The sequence below is a fragment of the Haemorhous mexicanus genome, chromosome 32 (assembly GCF_027477595.1).
Source record: "Haemorhous mexicanus isolate bHaeMex1 chromosome 32, bHaeMex1.pri, whole genome shotgun sequence".
NCBI lineage: Eukaryota > Metazoa > Chordata > Aves > Passeriformes > Fringillidae > Haemorhous > Haemorhous mexicanus.
In genome coordinates this window covers 565,065-582,890 of record NC_082372.1, presented here as the reverse complement: position 1 = coordinate 582,890, position 17,826 = coordinate 565,065, and the positions used below count along the sequence as shown (strand labels likewise).

At 50.7% G+C, this 17,826-nt stretch overlaps 1 protein-coding gene across 1 annotated transcript; it reads right to left on the bottom strand.

The window, feature by feature from the left end:
• Positions 1-7,240: 7,240 nt before the first annotated feature.
• On the bottom strand, positions 7,241-17,826 carry LOC132340566 (zinc finger protein 345-like). Its single transcript, XM_059871637.1, has 2 exons — positions 17,525-17,826; positions 7,241-9,695 (listed from the first exon to the last, which is right to left on the bottom strand). Exon 2 carries the CDS (start codon positions 9,666-9,668, stop codon positions 8,694-8,696), a length of 975 nt encoding a protein of 324 aa, XP_059727620.1. The 5' UTR covers positions 9,669-9,695; positions 17,525-17,826; the 3' UTR covers positions 7,241-8,693.

The following is a 17,826-nucleotide window of genomic DNA, read 5'->3' as shown; positions in this document are numbered from 1 at the left end:
GAGCAACACCGAGGGCTCATCAGGGCAGCACTGGGGGTCTCGGCTGCTTCATGTCACTGAAAGAGCTGAAGCCAGGGGGAGCTGGGCCTTCTGGAGCTGCCCCAAGGGCTCTCGGCCGCCCTGTGTCACTGAAGGAGGTGCAGTGAGGGACAGGCAGGGCACGGCCCCAATCGAGCCCCTCCAGCTGCGTGATGAGCGGTGACTCCGCAGGACCATGCTGGGGCTGAACGGTGGCAGTAGCCAGAGAAGGGAAAGTGGCTTAGAGTGGTAGAGATGAACTGTGTGTTCCCAACCAGCTCTGCTCAGCCCTTGGGCACCAGAGGAGGTTCCAGGGGTTGTTCCCAACCAGCTCCACTCAGCCCTTGGGCACTATGCTGGGGCCACTGCAAAGTTTTCAACCCCTTCTTCCCCCATGGGCCAGGCCCTGCAGGTCCTACTGCCGCCGCCTTGGGCCCAGGAGCCCAGAAACCCCAGAAAATCGACCTCAGGCACTAAAAAGCCTTCTTGTGGTCAGCAAGGGCTGCAGGGGGACAGTTCCTTATGAACTCCCCTTCCCTCAGTGCCTCCTGAGCACAGCCAGGCATTAGTGCATCTCCCAGGGCTGTCTCAGCTCCAGCTGCTGCCACAGGGCATGGGCTTGCTGCACTTCGGTATTAAACATGACAAATTTGGGGAGGGGGATGAAATAAATAGGGCAGGAGATCTTTCTCCTTTTAATGCCTTTATTAAAAATCAGCTCACGCCGCCGCTGCTCCCAGGAGTGGCACAGAGGAGGAGGAAGAGTGCAGCTTTGTCCTCTGGTCTGCAGGCAGAGCTGGGGCTTCCATCCTCACAAGGGCATCAGGAGATTCCCGCTTTTTTGGTTTGACATTCGGGGTCCTCTTTCTAGCCAACATCTTTTTAGGTTAGGGTGAAAGGTAAAAAGGGTCTCAGCAGACACTGGATTCTGTTCCTCACATATAGACATCACTTAGATCTCTTAATTTCGTATTGGCTCGTTTTTCTTTAGGGGGTTTTGCTAGGTTTGGTGAAATATTCCTTCATTTCCATGTTAGTCCAGTCATCCCCTCCTCTTCACCGTCCCGGGGGAGGGGGGGGTGCCATCCTCCAGGCAGCAGCAGGGTGGTACTCGACAAAAAAGGGGAATTCTCAACAACAGGGAATTAACGACTGACTATTAACAGGTGATTACAACATGAAACTATCAACAACGAACAGTTAGAACTCCCCCCTAGCAGCAACTGGCCCAACCTGTGAACTCTGCAACCTTTAAAAACAATGGATAACTTTTCTACTCATAACAGGGGACAACCCTAGAAACCAGGATTTTGCCCTCGAGAGCTTGGAGCTGCATGAGGGAGATAAAGGATCCCCTGCACACACCTATGCTCCCAGCAGCAGCTCTGCTCCCCCAAGAATGGGGCTGTGTTTGGGAGAGGGAGGATGGCCAAGATGTAGTCTGGAATGAGACAGTCACATGTTGGGACAAAGGGCTTGGGATGATCCAGTTACTGAGATTTTGGGGCACCTTCCTGAGTTATTGGAAAAAAGGAGACACCTGGCTCTGATGTTGGAGTAGGGCTCCGCAGGGAAGGACATTGGGAGCCTGGGATAGGGAAGATCCTGCTGCTTTCCACCAGTTTTGGGAGATTATAAATGGCTTTAGGAGATTTCTCCCTCAGTTTATGGGCAGAAATGACCCTTTTTATTGGGAGAATCCTTATGCTTTCTGCAAATTTTGGGGGCTCTAAATGGCTTGTGGTAGATGTTATGAACAAAAAAAAGGGGTTACCCATTTTTTTTTGGTAAAAGTTGTAGAATTAGGTTTGACCAGTTCTGGCAGAGAGGAGTGCTTTTGTTAGCTGCTTGTTGTAATCACCTGTTAAGTATGGGGTAGTTAGCCATCTATGGTTGAGAATTCACTCTATTGTATCAGCATCACCCTGCTTGTGGCCAGGTGGGAGGATGGCATCCCCGCCTCCAGACAGTGGAGGGGAGGGAACCAGGAGTTGATATGCAGCTAAGTTTAGAGCCAAAATGCAATGGGGCAAGCCCCCATTCCAAACGCAATTAATAAACCCCTAAACCAGCGAGCCCATATGGAATTCAGAGATCAAAGTGGTCTCTAGACATCAGGGGTGAGGTGAGAAGCCAGCAGAGACTCTGAAAACCTTAATGGCCCCTCACCACAACTTCAGAAGATGCTGGTTAGAGCCAGGACCCGAGACTGCCAACTCAACATCGGGATCCCAGGGGTGTGTATACCCGCGCCTGCTCTCGTGAGACGGCACCCCGAACTCTGCCCCCTGGTGGACAAAGCTGCAGTTGCCTACTCCTCCGAGTCACTTCAGGGAGCTGCGACGGCAAACCCATAGATCCGTCGGACCTCCCAACCTTGAGCTGATCACTTTTAATAAAGGCATCAAAAAGGGAGAAATATTTCCTGCCCTGCTTATTTCAGTAGATCCACTTTTGTCTCCAAAATCTTGTTCTTTGCCCCAGTTCATCACCATTTGGCTGCGAAAGATGCCCTTGGGCATTAGGAAATCAAAATTGTGGAATCACTGAGGTTGGAAAAGACCTCCTGTTACAGTGATTGACAGGGGCCTCACCCAATTACATATATTCCAAGGCTGCAGGCATCTCACTGGCCAGACCCCAAAGGGGCAAGGAGTTCAAATCAATGAGTGCATCCAGACGGGATTTTTCAAATGCTTTTCATAAAGGAGAGCTTGCTAATAAACAAGCTCTGTTGCCACATGAACCTGGGGGTGAGTGGTCTTTGTCTCCCGCGCTGCTCTGCCCCACACGTGACCTAACGTGGTGACCCTGACATGATGAGGACTCAGCAGCCATAGCCTGGCACACAGCAAAGGCTTAAGAGCTGGTACGGTGTTTAGAACCAGGATTATTACAGTGTCAGAGCTGGACATCGGTGCTGGATCTGGAATACAATACAGTGTAGACCTGGAATCAGTCTAGGACCAGAATTAATGGCAGAGAGCTGGATTACTGTAGAACCAACCGGTACAAATGGCATAGAGTTGGATCAGTGTGGAACCAGAATAAATACAGCGTGAAAGCTGGGACATTGGCAAGGAGCTGGCATTGTAACTGGGACTTTGCTGGGCAGACAGCAAAAAGTGCTATGTGGCTTCAAACTCTGTTTTTGTGGACTAGAATCATTACTGAGACCATGGGAGCCTGGACTTCAACACCAGAATACCACATCCTGAAGGTATGGATGTTCTTTTTTTTAAAAAGAGGGATTTATTACCATGAATGGGCTCTGCAAGCCCTTTTCACATGGTGTGAGAGCCATGAACTTACTATTTAATGTGTCCGAAGAGACCGCTTTAAACTTACCCTTTTGGGAGGGGGTTGGACAATATATATTTGCAGCAGCCTCTAATGGTGAGAACACAGCCATCAGTGCTATAAGGTTTTGGACAATTGTTATGGACTTGCTAAAACAGTTGGAATATGACAGGCAAAGGGGGAAGGGCAGCAGCGCAGCCGTTTCTTTGTGCAACCCCGTTCAGGAGCTGGCACAGTTGAGGGAGCCGGCAGGCCCTGGCTGCTGCAAGAACCGCTGCAGAGTCACCATGGGGAGTGGCACAGACCCGGGCGTGGGGGAAGGCAAGCAGACGGAGACAATCTGAGGGCTGCCCATGCCGTGAATGCCAGGGCCATTCCCACTGGCCATTCCCACTGCCCAGGGAGCTGTCAGGACAGATAGTGCTATTCCGCCACATGGAGGCATGGCGGCCTGGCCCTGGCAGCTCCGAAATGCCCCATGTCCACTCCAGACTGCTGTAATCACTATGCAGCCACCTTGAGCCATTATATCGCTGACCCAGGCAGTTGTGCCATGCCGCCCTGTTCTGGGGGTCCAGACCACATGGCAGCTGCTGAGACCCCTCTCACGAGGAAGGGGAATTCTGCAGCCATTACACTGTGCCATGTTGCTGCTGAGACCGCCACCCCACCATTTGCAACGGGACCACCAGCACCTCCCATCACCATGGAAATGTCAAGACTGCCCCCTCTGGAGACCGAGTGAGCTTCAAAGATGCACTTCTGTGGAGCCTGGCCGTGCCTGCATCGGAGGATGTGCCTACACCCCCGATCCCGCCTGCATCAGGGGCAGGGCCCCGCACCCAAGGCAGCCTCCATGGAACACAGCAGTGCCTCCAGTGGGAATGGCCCTGCCTCCAACCCTGCCCCAAGGGCGGGGCTGGGAATGTCACAATCAGGACCTCCTACAAACCTCACATCCAGAAGCAGAGTGTGTGCTGGATCCGGGCTGGATCCGGCCCGGCAAAAAGCAGTGGAAAGAAGCATGCAAAAATTTGGTGCTGTGGAAGCAGAAACATTAGAGATGGGGCCGGGTACGTGAGATAACTGTTTCATAGCAGCTGAAATCAACACGCCCTCTCACCCAGTCCAGTGAGAAGCCAGGGTTTCCCTGAAAATAAATGGATGATGAGGAGGCAAACAAACACCAAGTTTCCACCTCTCAAGAGCCTCACAACCACTTTACCTCCTGATATATCAAGGTTTTCATATTCTAAAGACTCTAAAAAACTAATAATATATGCCAAGAGTAAAAATATTGAAGGGTTATGTTATAAATGATCAGAAATCAAAATTAATAAATGCAAAAAAGATTTTATTTCCATGACCAAAATACGGTCCTCAAAAACCCACAGCCAAAGAGACAGCGTCGAGCCTGGGATTGGCACGGGGTGAACCTAGATCTGACCTCTATCGCATCGGATCCCCCTCTGCTCACAAATGCCATTTCCAGGGGGGCTGTTTTATACAGATTTTTCTGCCTGAGGCAGAGGTGCCCCAATTTCTTTTGTAACCTGGCATATGCATGAGAGTTTCTTTCACTGTGCAGGCTGGACAATTGCTGTTTCCTGGGTAGTGGCAGGTGCTGATCATGTCAGGGGAAGTCATGTTTGCAGATGTATCTTTCTGACGACTTCTGTTATCTTGATTAATGGTTTCAGTCCAGCGATGATCACTCTTGAGTGTCTCCTGATTACCCAGAGGAAGTCAATCATCTATCGATCATCACACTGGCCACATCTATTCATAGGTAAACGGGGGTATTGTTCTCCTGCTGCCTTCAGGAATTTCAACATTCCAAAGCAGACACCTGTCCTTGGGCTGCTTGTGGTCAGAGACTCCTTTGGATTTTACAATCTTATAAAATACATTCTCTCTTTAAGCATGAATTATTTCATAACATATATTATAGTTATCACACAGGAGTTACAAAAATGTACCGTTGTTTGTAAAATCTGCCTTAAGAGTTCATAGTACAACACATATTATTATTGTTTGCATTTGCTAAAACCAAATTTGATAAGCCTGTGATCGCTAATTCTGATAAAGGTATTTGGAAAATATTACAGTTTTGTCTCAGGCAGGTACTACTGTGTCTTAAAGAAACTCCAGTGTGTGTATTAACATGTCCTTTCTTGGTACTCCTAGTAACTATTCTTGCATTGCTTCTAAATAAATGGGTAAGATTCAAAGAATATCCACTGAGGTACACAGAGAACATCAATTTATCATAAGCAAATTTCAGTTGCAAAGTTTTGTAACTGAAATTCTGCCACTTGTCATCATTTTAAAAGTTAAAAGTAATCTATTAAAGTCAATAACAAAATTTCTAACTTCTAACAAAGAGGTAAAAGTATATTGCTTGCACTGTTATTCATGTTAAAAATTCTTCTTGCACTAGATATCATTAAAAGCTTGTTTTTAGAATATATATACAGAAAACATCTCCCCAAAGGTTATTGCCCTGATCAAGCCATGAACCTGGCTGGTAAAGAAAAATATATTAGTAAACATAGATGAAACTTTGCCTAAGTTAAACCCTTCTTCCATTGAGATAAATGAGAAAGACCTCATCCAGAAGAGGTTCTTTCAAATCCTGATAGTGAAAAAGAGACCTCCTCAGTAACCCCCTAAGTAGTAGCATTCAAATTCCATGTTGTATTCCTATTTTTATTTATTTTATAAAGAAAAAAGGGGAAAAAAGGTTGGGGTGAAAGTACACCCCCCCCCCTTTGCAATCTTAAATAGTATCATGTTCTCATGTTTTACAATAAATCATACAACAGTATAATAACCCTATGATATTCAGCGGCCTAAAATTCATTTCAATGGACACTGAAAATCACAGACAACATCCTGATGTCGCCTCAACAAAATAGTCGATTACAAATGATCACCTACCTCATGCACAGTTCATATAAGGAGTTGATTTGTTTACAGATTTTTTCTCATGTTTATAAACTGTTTTCCTGTTTAAAAACTGGTTTTTTGTTTACAGATTGTTTTCTGGGAATTGGGTTTTTCTCCAAGGAATAAATGGGTTTCTCCAAGGGAGAACTGGGTTACAGCTTGTTTTTTAATAATTGGGTTTTTCTCTAAGGGTTAAAGGTTAAATAGCTTTCTGCTTGTAGAGATAAGTTGTAATTCGTAACCAATAAGCATTATGCCTGTGGCCTCAGTTCCCCCCTAACAGGTCCTGGAAGTGAATGCTGCAGCTCCAGTGTAAATTAGATCCATGCTGCCTTTTGTCACCCTGTTTGCAAAGGGCCCTTGCAGATGGGTGACAGAGAGCACTTCACAAAAATTTATAAAAACAAGAAGGGTGAGATGTTACCATGACTGACAGGGGCCTTGACCAATAACATATTTCCCAAGGCTGCAGGCATCTCACTGGCCAGGACCCAAAGGGGCATGGAGTTCAAACCAATGAGGGCATCCAGACAGGATCTTTCCATGCCCTTTATAAGGGAGGGCTTGGGAAAAAATGAGCCCTGTTTCAACATGAACATCGGGGTGAGTGGTCTTTGTCTCCAGTGCCGCTCCCTCCCCATATGACCTAACGACCCCGAACACCATTCAGTATTCCTTGATGCCACCAGAAAACAGGACTAAACACAAAAGATTTTCTGGGATTGAAAGTCAACAAATCCACTGTCCCAAATAAATTCCCATTGTTCGTCTTTGTCCCAATGGATTTTCCTGCCCCTGCATTCATGCAGGTGCCTATGGGAGCCAGGAAGATGTGGAGCCTCCAAGCCAGGTGTCGTCCAAACACGGTGTCATGGTTTGACCCTGGTGCAATGCCAGTGCCCCCCATGAAAATACTTTCTCCCTGGTGTCTACTGTGAGATGTGATCAGAAATAGAGCAAAGCAGGCTCCAGCTTAGGAATAAAAGGGAAAAAACTTTATTAACCTACAATTATATATAAAGAGAAATACACACACAACTCGGAATGAAAACCTTCCAAAACATTCCTTCTCCCCCCACCAAATTTCCAATTCATCCACCCCTCAGATTATCAACTCTCAGTCCATCACCATGCTTTACATAATCAATTCTCAGTTCATCAAGGAGAGAGGAGTCCCTCTTGTACCATGGGCTTCCCCAGGAAACCCAGTTGAAACCTCTTGTGTTTCCATGTCACATGTGGCACTGCCAAGGGATCATTTGCCATCATGACATCTTCATTCCATGCCCAGTGCTCTCACCACTGCGCACGGACCAGAGCTGCTTCTAGGGTTTTCCTTTTAAGGATGCTTTGCCCAGTTCCGAAAAGAGCACAGTCTCTCACTTTCGGGACACCTGTCCCCCCCCAGATTCACCCCCTGGGGCCGAGGGGTTTTGAGAACAGAGATCTTCCCTGAAGACAGAGGGCACCACCACAACCCTCCTCACCCGTCGTGTCTGTTCACGCAGTCCTTCACATCACATCCCTGCACTCTCTTGGCTCTGAGCCACTGCCTCCCCCCTAAATGCAGCCTTTGTGTCACAGGAAAAAAATGGTTCTGTCCATGGCTATACAAGAAAAGTCCAACCAAAGGCCACTCCATCATCTCCTCCCACCTAGAATTCTTCTCAACTTCTCTCAGACATCTTTCACTTGCACGGACTTTCATCACACTTGCCCATTTCCAGCTATTCCATCTCTATCTCTCTCCTCATTCAGCTCCAGGAGGATCAGCATTTGTAAGGTTCCAGCAAGAAAAGTCTCAGGCTCTGCCTGTCCAGAACTCTCACGCTGCCCTGCCGGCCACCTTCTTGCTGCATCCCCCTACCCCCCCCCTTATCTCCTTCTTGGCCAGGCCGTGCTATCAAATTTCAAGGTGGCACCAGCACAGGCACAGGCTCCCTCTCTCTCTCCCTTGGGGGGTGGGCTACCCAGTGTCTCTCAGGGTTCCTCCACCCTTCCATCCTGCATGGGCCTTCACCTCCCTTTTCTGTCCCACCTCACCCGGCCGCATGGCTTCGCCTCTGCCACCCAGCCTGCAGCTGGGCAGGGCAGGTCTGATCTCTTTCACGGACAGAACCAAAGAGACCTTCCTGCTGGGAGCTCCCCGCTTTCAACCCCTGTGTGTTCTCAGAGGCGTACCCATGTCCTACTGGCCACACCAGGTGCCAATATTCAAAGCTGAGCACCTATCGGTTTGACCACAGCATCCCAAAAAACTCACTTCCTCTCACACCAGGACACATGGATCACCTGGACCATGGATCACCAGGGCTCTGCCCAATGGAGGTCAATGGGGATCATCCAACATGGATCCTCCCATGGGGGATGGAGCTGGAGCAGCGCATGAAGCTCTTCCCGTACTCGGGGCACTCACAGGGCTTCCCTTAGTGGTGCCTCCGTTGGTGTTGGGTCAAGTTAGAACTGCTGGAGAAGCTCTTCCCACACTCCCCACACTTGTAGGGCCTCTCCCCAGTGTGGATGCGCTGGTGCTTGATGAGGGTGGAGTTGTGCTTGAAGCCCTTCCCACAGTCGGGGCAGCGGAAGGGCCTCTCCTCGGTGTGAATCCGCTCATGTACAAGGAGATCAGAGCTCCTCTGAAACCTCTTCCCACACTGGGGACACTCGTAGGGCCTCTCCCCAGTGTGGACGCGCTGGTGCAGGATGAGGTATGAGTTGCACTTGAAGCCCTTCCCGCAGTCAGAGCAGCGGAAGGGCCTCTCCTCTGTGTGAATCTGCTGATGTACGAGGAGATTGGAGCTGGACTGGAACCTCTTTCCACACTCCAGACACTTGTAGGGCCTCTCCCCAGAGTGAATGCGCTGGTGGTGGCTTCTCAGGGCATAGCTCCACCCAAAGCTCTTCCCACACTCCAAGCACTCATAAGGCCGTTTGCTATTGTGGATCACCTGGTGCTGGATCAGGCCAGAGATCTTCCTGAAGGTCTTCCCACATTCCCCACACTCAAAGGGCTTTTCCCCAGTGTGGATCCTCTGGTGTTCCCTCAGGTGGAAGCTCTGGCTGAAGCTCTTCCCACATTCCCCACAATCATAAGGCTTTTCCCCAGTGTGGATCCTCTGGTGTTTCCTCAGGTTGGAGCTGTGGCTGAAGCTCTTACCACATTCCCCACACTCATAGGGCCGTTCCCCAGTGTGGATCCTCTGGTGTTTTCTCAGGTCGGAGCTGTACTCAAAGCCCTTTCCACATTCCAAGCACTTGTGTGACTTCTCCCTACCATGAGGCTTCTCCATTAGCTCTGAGCTCTGGATGAATATTCGGACGCCTTCCTGGCTCAGGGGGGATCTTTCCTCCTTGCAGCCCCTCCTTGTGCGGCATCTCCAGGGATCTTCCTTCTCCTCCATCTGGCCACAGCTTGGGAACGAAAAATCCTGGTTTGGGAGAAAAAACAAAATGAGAGCGCCTTGGGCTGGGGGCTCCTCCTTCCCCGAGTTCATTTCAGGAAGTCATTGGGTGTTGGGGAAGATGAAACAGGAAAGCCTTACAAATATGATTGCCTGGCAAAAGATTTTGAGAATATAGAAACTATAAGTGGGATTGAAATGAAAGCAAGCTTTGAGATCCCTTAGTTACTGAACAATGGGAAAACAATGGTGTGGCCGGCTGAAGGTAATCCCCTTTTGATGATACAAGACCCTCTGCAAGCAGGCAGGTCCAAGGGTCCGAGCAGACCCTGTCAGCTCGGCAGAAGGGGTCCGAAGAGTAGTTTTTAGGGTTTAAAATGTAGCATAGTATGGTAATGTAGTGATTCTTATAGCACAGTATGGTAATGTAGTGATTCTTATAGGCTGTATGTAAATGCTATAGGATTTGTATGCTGTACTAGATTGCTTAGTGAGAATCAGAATATTCAACACAGAAGATGATTTATTGTATTGTAACGGGAACTTTGCACTCTTACTCTTGCTCTCTTACTCTTACTTACTTTTCTATGCTCCTAGCTCTTGCCTTTTACGCTCTTCCCCTCTCATCCTCTCTACCCCTCTCTTCTCTTAGGCCTGCTCTGAGCTGTAGCTGGCAGCTCCCAGCAGGGCCCTGAACCCACGCCCTTTGTAATAAACTGCTAGTTCCACAACCTGGCTTCAGAGATCTCTCGTCTCCGTCCGTCCCGACCGTGCTACCCCCCGTCTCGCCCACAAGTGGGCATCTTGTGTCTGTAAGAACTGCCAAAACCCAAGATTCAGCACAAAAATACTACAAGCAACAAGGCACAGATCAATAGTTCCTCAAACAGAGATTCAGCCAAAACGTCCTCCAAAATACAAAGATTCAGCCCCGACAAAAAACCAAAGCACATACACTTAGCTCAGAAACACCAAGATTCAGACCAGGGAAAATCATTGATATTCCTCTCTGGTCACCTGCTGCATGGGGGGGGGGGGGGGCAGCAATGCTCCTCGGGCTGGTGGGGAGGCTGCAGATACAGGGAGAAGTGGAACCTTGTGGTGCCTCCTGTTTCTGCTTCTCCTCTGCATCCGGTGTCCTTGCTCTTCCTCCAACTCCTCTTCCTCCTGCTATTCCTCCTTCTCCAGCACAATCCCACCTTTTCCTCCCACGTGCAGCATTTTGTTCCTCAACCCTGCTTCTCCTTCCCTTCTCCTCCTGCTCCAGGCCCAGCACCCACTGCCAGCTCCCTCTTCCCCACAGACCCACGGCATCCCACCACAGGGGCAGGGATGGAGGTGGGGCAGGTCAGGCTGGGGCAGCACTGGGCTCTCAGCTGCTTCCACTCGCACTCGGTCCCCACTGCAGCTGCTCCCGCCAGGACAGCGTGAGAGGGCCCGGCCTTGGCGCTCCCCCACTCCCACCTCCCCAAATTCCTTTCATGGGGAGTGCGGGGGCCTTGGGAGGGGGGGGTCCAGGTGGGAATGCTGGGAGCTGCGGATCTGCCTGGCAACTGCTGAGTCATCATCACTGTGTGCTCTGATTGGCTGAGTGCCGCCTGAGGAGTGGGGCTGCAGCAAGGGGAGGACACCCTGCTCCAGGGGGGATGTCCCACAAATGGGGGACCCCCATGAAAGGAAGGAGAGGAAAGTGTCTTTACAAACAGATGCTGTGAATCTGCTTAGAGATATGTCCAGAGACGTGTACAAAAGGAAGTGACAGGAGAAGCCATCAGTTTCAGAAAATGTTATTAATTGATGACACTGACTGCTGCTCAGCCAAGGTCCTGCCAAATTTATGAACTTCTAGAAGAACAAGAAAGACTTCACAGAGCCATGAATATCGTTTGCTACACAAAAGTGGGGAGCATGTAAAGGGGGAGTACATAGTAGGTGGATTGGGAAGTCTGTAGCTCTCAAGTACTTCAGCCAAAGGAGAAAGGGAGAGGGAGATGTGGCAGGAAAACTAGGATGAAAAGGAGGCTGCATCCTCCCACAACTGGAGAGACACCATGAGAAATGTCCCATTTTTTCAGGAATGAAATTACTTTTACAGGACTCCTCTGTCTGCTTTGTGGACAGAAAACTCTGGTGATACCAATTTTTCCACACACTTTGGGACTTGTCCGGAATTCCTTCCACCATCCGAGGCGGCGGGCAGTGAGTGCAGCTGAACGTGCCTCACCCAGGGGGGTAATAAGGGAAAGTCATGAAATGATATGGACAACAGGGAATGGATGGTGCTGGTGTGCTGGGAGGGCATTCAGTGGAGGGGAGCATGAAATGTCTCTGTCCCTCTGGGAGCCTCTCAGGAGCCCCTGGCCAGCACTGAGTCAGCAGACACTAGGGGAGCAACCCCAACAGGGCCAACTGCAGGGAGACACTTTCTCGTGCCCCGAGAGTGCAGAGGGAAGCAGGACCAGTCACCTTTGCAGCAGAGGAGACACTAGAGACAGCAGTGGAAGAAAGGGCAGACACTTAGCAGGGTTCAATCCAAGGTTTTATTCAGGAGCTCTGGGGAGATCCTGCACCTCAAGGGGCCTCCTGTTGAGAGCACCAGGCAGGGCAATGTGCCAAGGTTACATTTAAAGGGAGGTGGAAACCAAAAGTAGGTAACATTTTACCAAGCAATAAATGACCCAAAGGGATGGGTACTAGGGGATAGAATTTAGGACAGCGTATAAAACAAGTCTCGGGGGCTGACCCCAGGCCTCTGGCTAATTGCTACACGTCTTGAATGGAAGCTTCTAGATGAAGAGGATGGGATGCTGAGTGATTGGCAGAGAGCCAGGGTAGGGATTTGGGGATGATCTCATAAAGGGACAGGAATTCCATAGATAAAGGGAAGGGGGTACAGTCTGGGGTAAATTATTTGGAAAACTACGAGGACACAAAACCCAAACTACTTCAAAGTATTACAAAAGTATAAAAACATGCTACAAAAGTGAAAGAATATGTTTAAGGCAAGAAGCAGCAGGAGGAATCTATGTGGTATGAAAAAGGAAGATGGAAAAAGGGAGAAAGAAAAATATGGAGGATTGGAATCTTTTTCAGCAGGGTCTTAGCCTCAAAATTTGCCAGCTGACCCAGGTCATTTCTATCCCTGGTTTCCAGGGCAGGAAAACAAGGAGGTCAGGATTTCAGGGGGTTTCTCTGTGGTGGGCAGAGGCAGCACTGGGCTCAGAGGTGCGGGACCGGGAGCACGGGCTGGGGGCCTGTGGGGAGCTGCGGGGCCAGGCCGGGGCTGTGGGGCAGCCGGGGCTCAGCGCCGGGCACTGCCTGACCCCACCAGCCCCAGGCAGGGCCGGCAGTGGCCCCCGGCCCCCAGGAGGCTGCGGGACGCCCCGGCCGCTGCCCGGCCCCGTGGAGCTGCCGGCACTGCCTGCCGGGAGGGCACCTTTGGACACTGCGGCAGGACAGGATCGGCTCTGGGATACGGGCTGGGGAGGGGACCCTGAGCACAAGGAGGAGGACAAAGGAACATCTGAGAAATGTGGATTATGCATGGAAGGATCGGGATTTGCTTTTAAGGATTTTGTTTGGGTCACTGGAGACACAAATGATTTTGCAGAAAGCTCAGCAGCTGTCAGAGGATGAGCACCCACAGGCACTGAGGGGAGCTGCAGGAGTGGCACAAGAAGGCCCTGCAGCACTTGGGCACAAAGGCACAGCAGGGGAATGCAAGAAGGGAGCAGAAAAAGGCCAAGCTGAAGGCAATGGCCAGGGCAGAGTCTCTACAGCCCCTGAGGGATCAACCCCAGGGCCCAAGGGGGCCCCAGCACCCAGGGGACGCACTCGGCCACAAGCACCTGGCAGAGGCATTGCCGTCCTCGGCAGGCAGGAGGGCAGGGGAGAGCCCACCCAAACTGCCCCTGGCAAGGAATCAGGGCTCCAGCTGCAGGGCACAAGGACACTGCAAGCAGAGACAGCAGCACCCTCAGGACGAGCAAGGCCACCCCTTGATAGGGACGTGGACTGGCAGGGGTGTCACAGCTCCCATCACACCAGGGCCCCACCACGCTGGAGCCCTTGAGCACATTCAGGGTGGGCCTGCATTGAGAGGAGGCTGCTCCTGATGGACACAGGGGCCTCTCAATCCACTCTGAATCTTAGACCTAAGGGCAGAAAAATGCCAAAAATGTCTTGGATTATTCAGGGGATAAGTCGAGTAGTTTTAATGTGGCTAAGGGAAAGACGAGTGGTTTTAATCAACATCTGATAAGAGATGTGGGGGATAAGTTTGAAATGCATGAATTTTTATTTGCTTCTAATTGTGTTCATTTATTACTGAGAAGGGATTTAATTACTAAATTGGAAATGCAAATTAATTTTATAAAAGGTGATACAGAGGCTAGTTCCACTGCGCAGAGGCTGTTGTACTACTGTGTCATATGTCTGGCAAGGCCTATGCTGAAGTAAACCCAGAAGGGTGGGCAGCACCAGGGAAAGAGGGAAAATTAGATATGGAGCCTCTCCAAAGCACTTTGAAGCAACCAGGACAAGTGGTGTCTAAAAGCAACACCCTGTTCCAGGGGAGGAAAGGAAGGGGAATCAGACAAAGCGCAGGTCACCGCCCCATGCTCAGCTCAACCGGCAGAGCTGTGGGTGCTTGTGAGAGCCTGGCACTGAAATGCCCTGAGCAGGGAGGCTTCAATATCTTCTGCTGACACCATGTCACCTAATAGTGGGGCAAAAGCAATTCTCACTGCTTCAGCAATGACTGCATCACTTATTAAGGTATTTCTAAAATAAACAATTCCAAGACAATAGATTGTGGAAGCAATAGACTCAGATAGGGGAACTCATTTTACAGGAAAGATCCTTCAGGGGGTTATGGCAGCTTTAGGAATACAATGGGACCTCCAAAACCCCTGGTACCCCCACAGCTCAGGTCAGGTAGAAAGAATGAATGGGGAAAGAAAGAAACACCTTTGGAAGCTGGTGACAGAAACCAAGATGCCATGGGTAGGGCTTTTGCCATTGGCTTTGGCAAGAAGAGACAGACCCAGGGCAGATATTCAATTATCTCCTTTGCAATTCATGCCTGGAATTCCTTACCCTGGTAATTCTCCACCTAGTGCAGGGTGGAGATAAGGGATGTATATTTAAGGCAGGCTGTGGCCAGAATCCTATCTCCTGTGAAATCTCTCCCACAGGAAGCTGGGCTGGCACTGACCCTGCCTTGGGACTTTGCTGCTCCCAACACCCACCCAGGACGTCGGCTCCTGCCTAAGGAGTGCAAAGCAGCACCACTGGTGGCCAAGTGCCATGGCCCATGCCAAGTGGCCCTGAGGCCAGAAACAGCCACCAGCACAGCTGAACACGGGGGAATCCCTCAGCCTCGGCTCCAGGGCTCTGAAGCCCCGGAGATTTGCACTTCCTGCCTACAGCAGGAGCATGGGAGGCCCCACTGAGCCTGCCCTGAAGGCAACCCAGCAGGAGTAAGGGCTCCACAGCGGGCCCAGCCCCTGGGCCTGCCCACAGATCCTCTGCTGAAATCCTCTGCCTGCCCACCCTCCTCTGGCATCTCCAGCCACTGGGGCCAAGCCTTGCTGGCACTGCTGCAGCTTCAGTGCTCTCTGGGCCTGCACTCGCCACAGCTGCTGGGGAACACAAGGGCACAATTCCACTCTGGGGCTCAGGTACACTCACACACTGAGCTGTATGGAATAAGATTACTACCATGAGAATGCTTATTCTTAATAATGCTACTTTTATATTGTCAGTTCAGTTTGGGCTAGCAGTGTGAGAATCAATTTTTATTCTTAGTTGAAGAAGTAGAAAACATCTTTATGGCTTTGGATTCTTTTTGTGCGTGTGTTTGTGTGGCTGTTAGTGATGGAAAAATTTTGTTGTGGGTTTTGTTGTGTTTACCTATAGGTTGCAATTGCAAAACTAGAAGAGATTTAAAGGTGATCCTTTAGTGCATAAACAGTTAATAGAATACTATTAAATAAAAATCTGCACTTTCCTGGGGGCCGAGTGTGAGTCACAGAATGGCTTCCCTGGAAGAGAAGCTTCATTCCAGGCAGCCGGGAGAGGAGCTTTAGAAATGCAAATTAACACTGGGGGTGCAAGTGTGGACAATGTACCTGGGTCTTCTTGCCTGGGGCAGGAATTGGGCTGATTCCCTCTGCCCCTCACCCCAAGCTCTGCCTGCTTGCACAGATGGAATTTCCACAGCTCAAGTCAGAGCCCGTGGTGAGGATATCTGACTCTGAAACAGAAATGGGTTCAGCTGCAAAGGGAAACAGCAAAAGCAGAATGTTGTGAAAACTTCACTAAAATGAGCAGGCAGGAATCATCCTTCTGTCCACTCCAACATGAGCTGTTACTCTCTATTCTATATAGGGTGCATTAGGGCACTGGGGTGTTTGTGCTACTACAACTTCAGAGAAATCAGTTGGGAATCCAAGTATGTGATGACTTAATTAGAGAAAAGCAGTCAATTGATGCAGCCCTGTCCGGAAGGAGCACCCAAAACCAGGGAAAAGATGAATGGCCAGCAGAACAAATCCTACAACACCACAGACCAGCCCCTGGGAACCCGAACCAATTCATATCAGGAGCCACAGAACCCGTTTATCGTTTCAATGGCATCCTTAGATTACAAGCTGTCCTCGAAATAATAACCAACCAGACAGCTCGAGCTCCTGACCTTCCTGCTGACCAATCCACCAAAATGAGGAACACAACATTTCACCAGGGGATGGGATCACATCATCTGCTAGCAGAAAAAGGAGGAGTTTCTGGAAAATTAAATGACTCAAACTGCTGTTGGCAAATACATGACAACCGAAAAGTGGTAAATTGGATAACAAAGGAAATAAGTAAGTAGCTCATATTCCAGTCCAAACATGGAAAGGATGGGAATGGGACACGGTTTCGTGGCTCCCTGGCAGACCATGGGTTAAACGAATGCTGTTTTTCCTCTAATGTGCTACAGCAACTCTCATCTTTTTACCATGCTGAATACATTTGTGCAGCTCATTCAAGTGAGGGGATGCAGGTGGCAGCCAGGCCTCCTGATCCAGAAACTGCTACAAAAGGACAGGGAATGAGGGCACTGAGAATAATCTTTAAAGCAAAGAAGACCCAGTAAGAAAAAAAAGAGTCAATGAGCGAATCTGCCTAGAGATAGGGCCAGGGACTTGTACATAAGGAAGTAACGGGAGAAACCATCAGTTTCAGAATATGTTGCTAATTGACACGGACAGCTGCTCAAAGTCCTGCTAAATTCCTGAACTTGGCCAAGTAAAGCAAGGACTTAACAGAGCCATGAATATCGGATATTATACAAAAGTGGGGGTGCACATTAACGAGGACATGCAGTTGGCGGGTCGGGAAGTCTGAACCTTCCAAGTACCTCAGCCAGTGGGCAAAGGGAGAGGGAGAAGCGGAAGCGGCCGGGAAAACGAGGATAAAAAGGAGGCTGCGAACTACAACAATAGCAGAGACCGCACGGCAAATGCCCCACGGCCTCTCCCTCTGCTCAGCAATAAAGTCACTTTTACAGGACTCCTCTGCCTCCTCCGGGCACAGAAACCTCCGCCGACGTGAATTTTCCCGCACAGCCCCGGCGACGAGGCAGCCCCCTCTGTCCCAGCCACAGGAACCGGGCCGAGCCGGCGCCGCTCCGGCAGCGGCTCCTGCCGAGGCAGCGGCGGGAAGGAGACCGCGGGCAGCCGCTCCCGCAGCGCCCTCAGCCCAGGGGCCACACGGGCCGGACACGGCACAACCAACCCGCCTGAGCCCCCTGCCGCCCCCGAGGCCCGCAGCGAGCCCCGAGCCCCCGCACAACCCAGCGCGGCTCCCACCTGCGCCGCGGTCGCCTCCGAGCTCCGCCGCCGCCTCCCCGGACTCCGGCCGCTGCTGCCGCCGATCCCGGGCCCGCACAGACGCGCCGCCAACGGCGCCCCTGCGCAGCCACGGCCGCCCTCAGCCCGGCACCGGGGCCCTGCTCCGCCCCGCTCCCACCAATCAGCGCGCCAGAACCGCGACTGACGGCATGACCCAACAATCGCAGCCAGGGGCGGGCTCTGCACACGGCACAGCCCCGCCCCGCGCTCTCAGGGCCCCCCGGGCTGCGTGAGGGCAAAGCCGGAGCTGAGGAACAGCC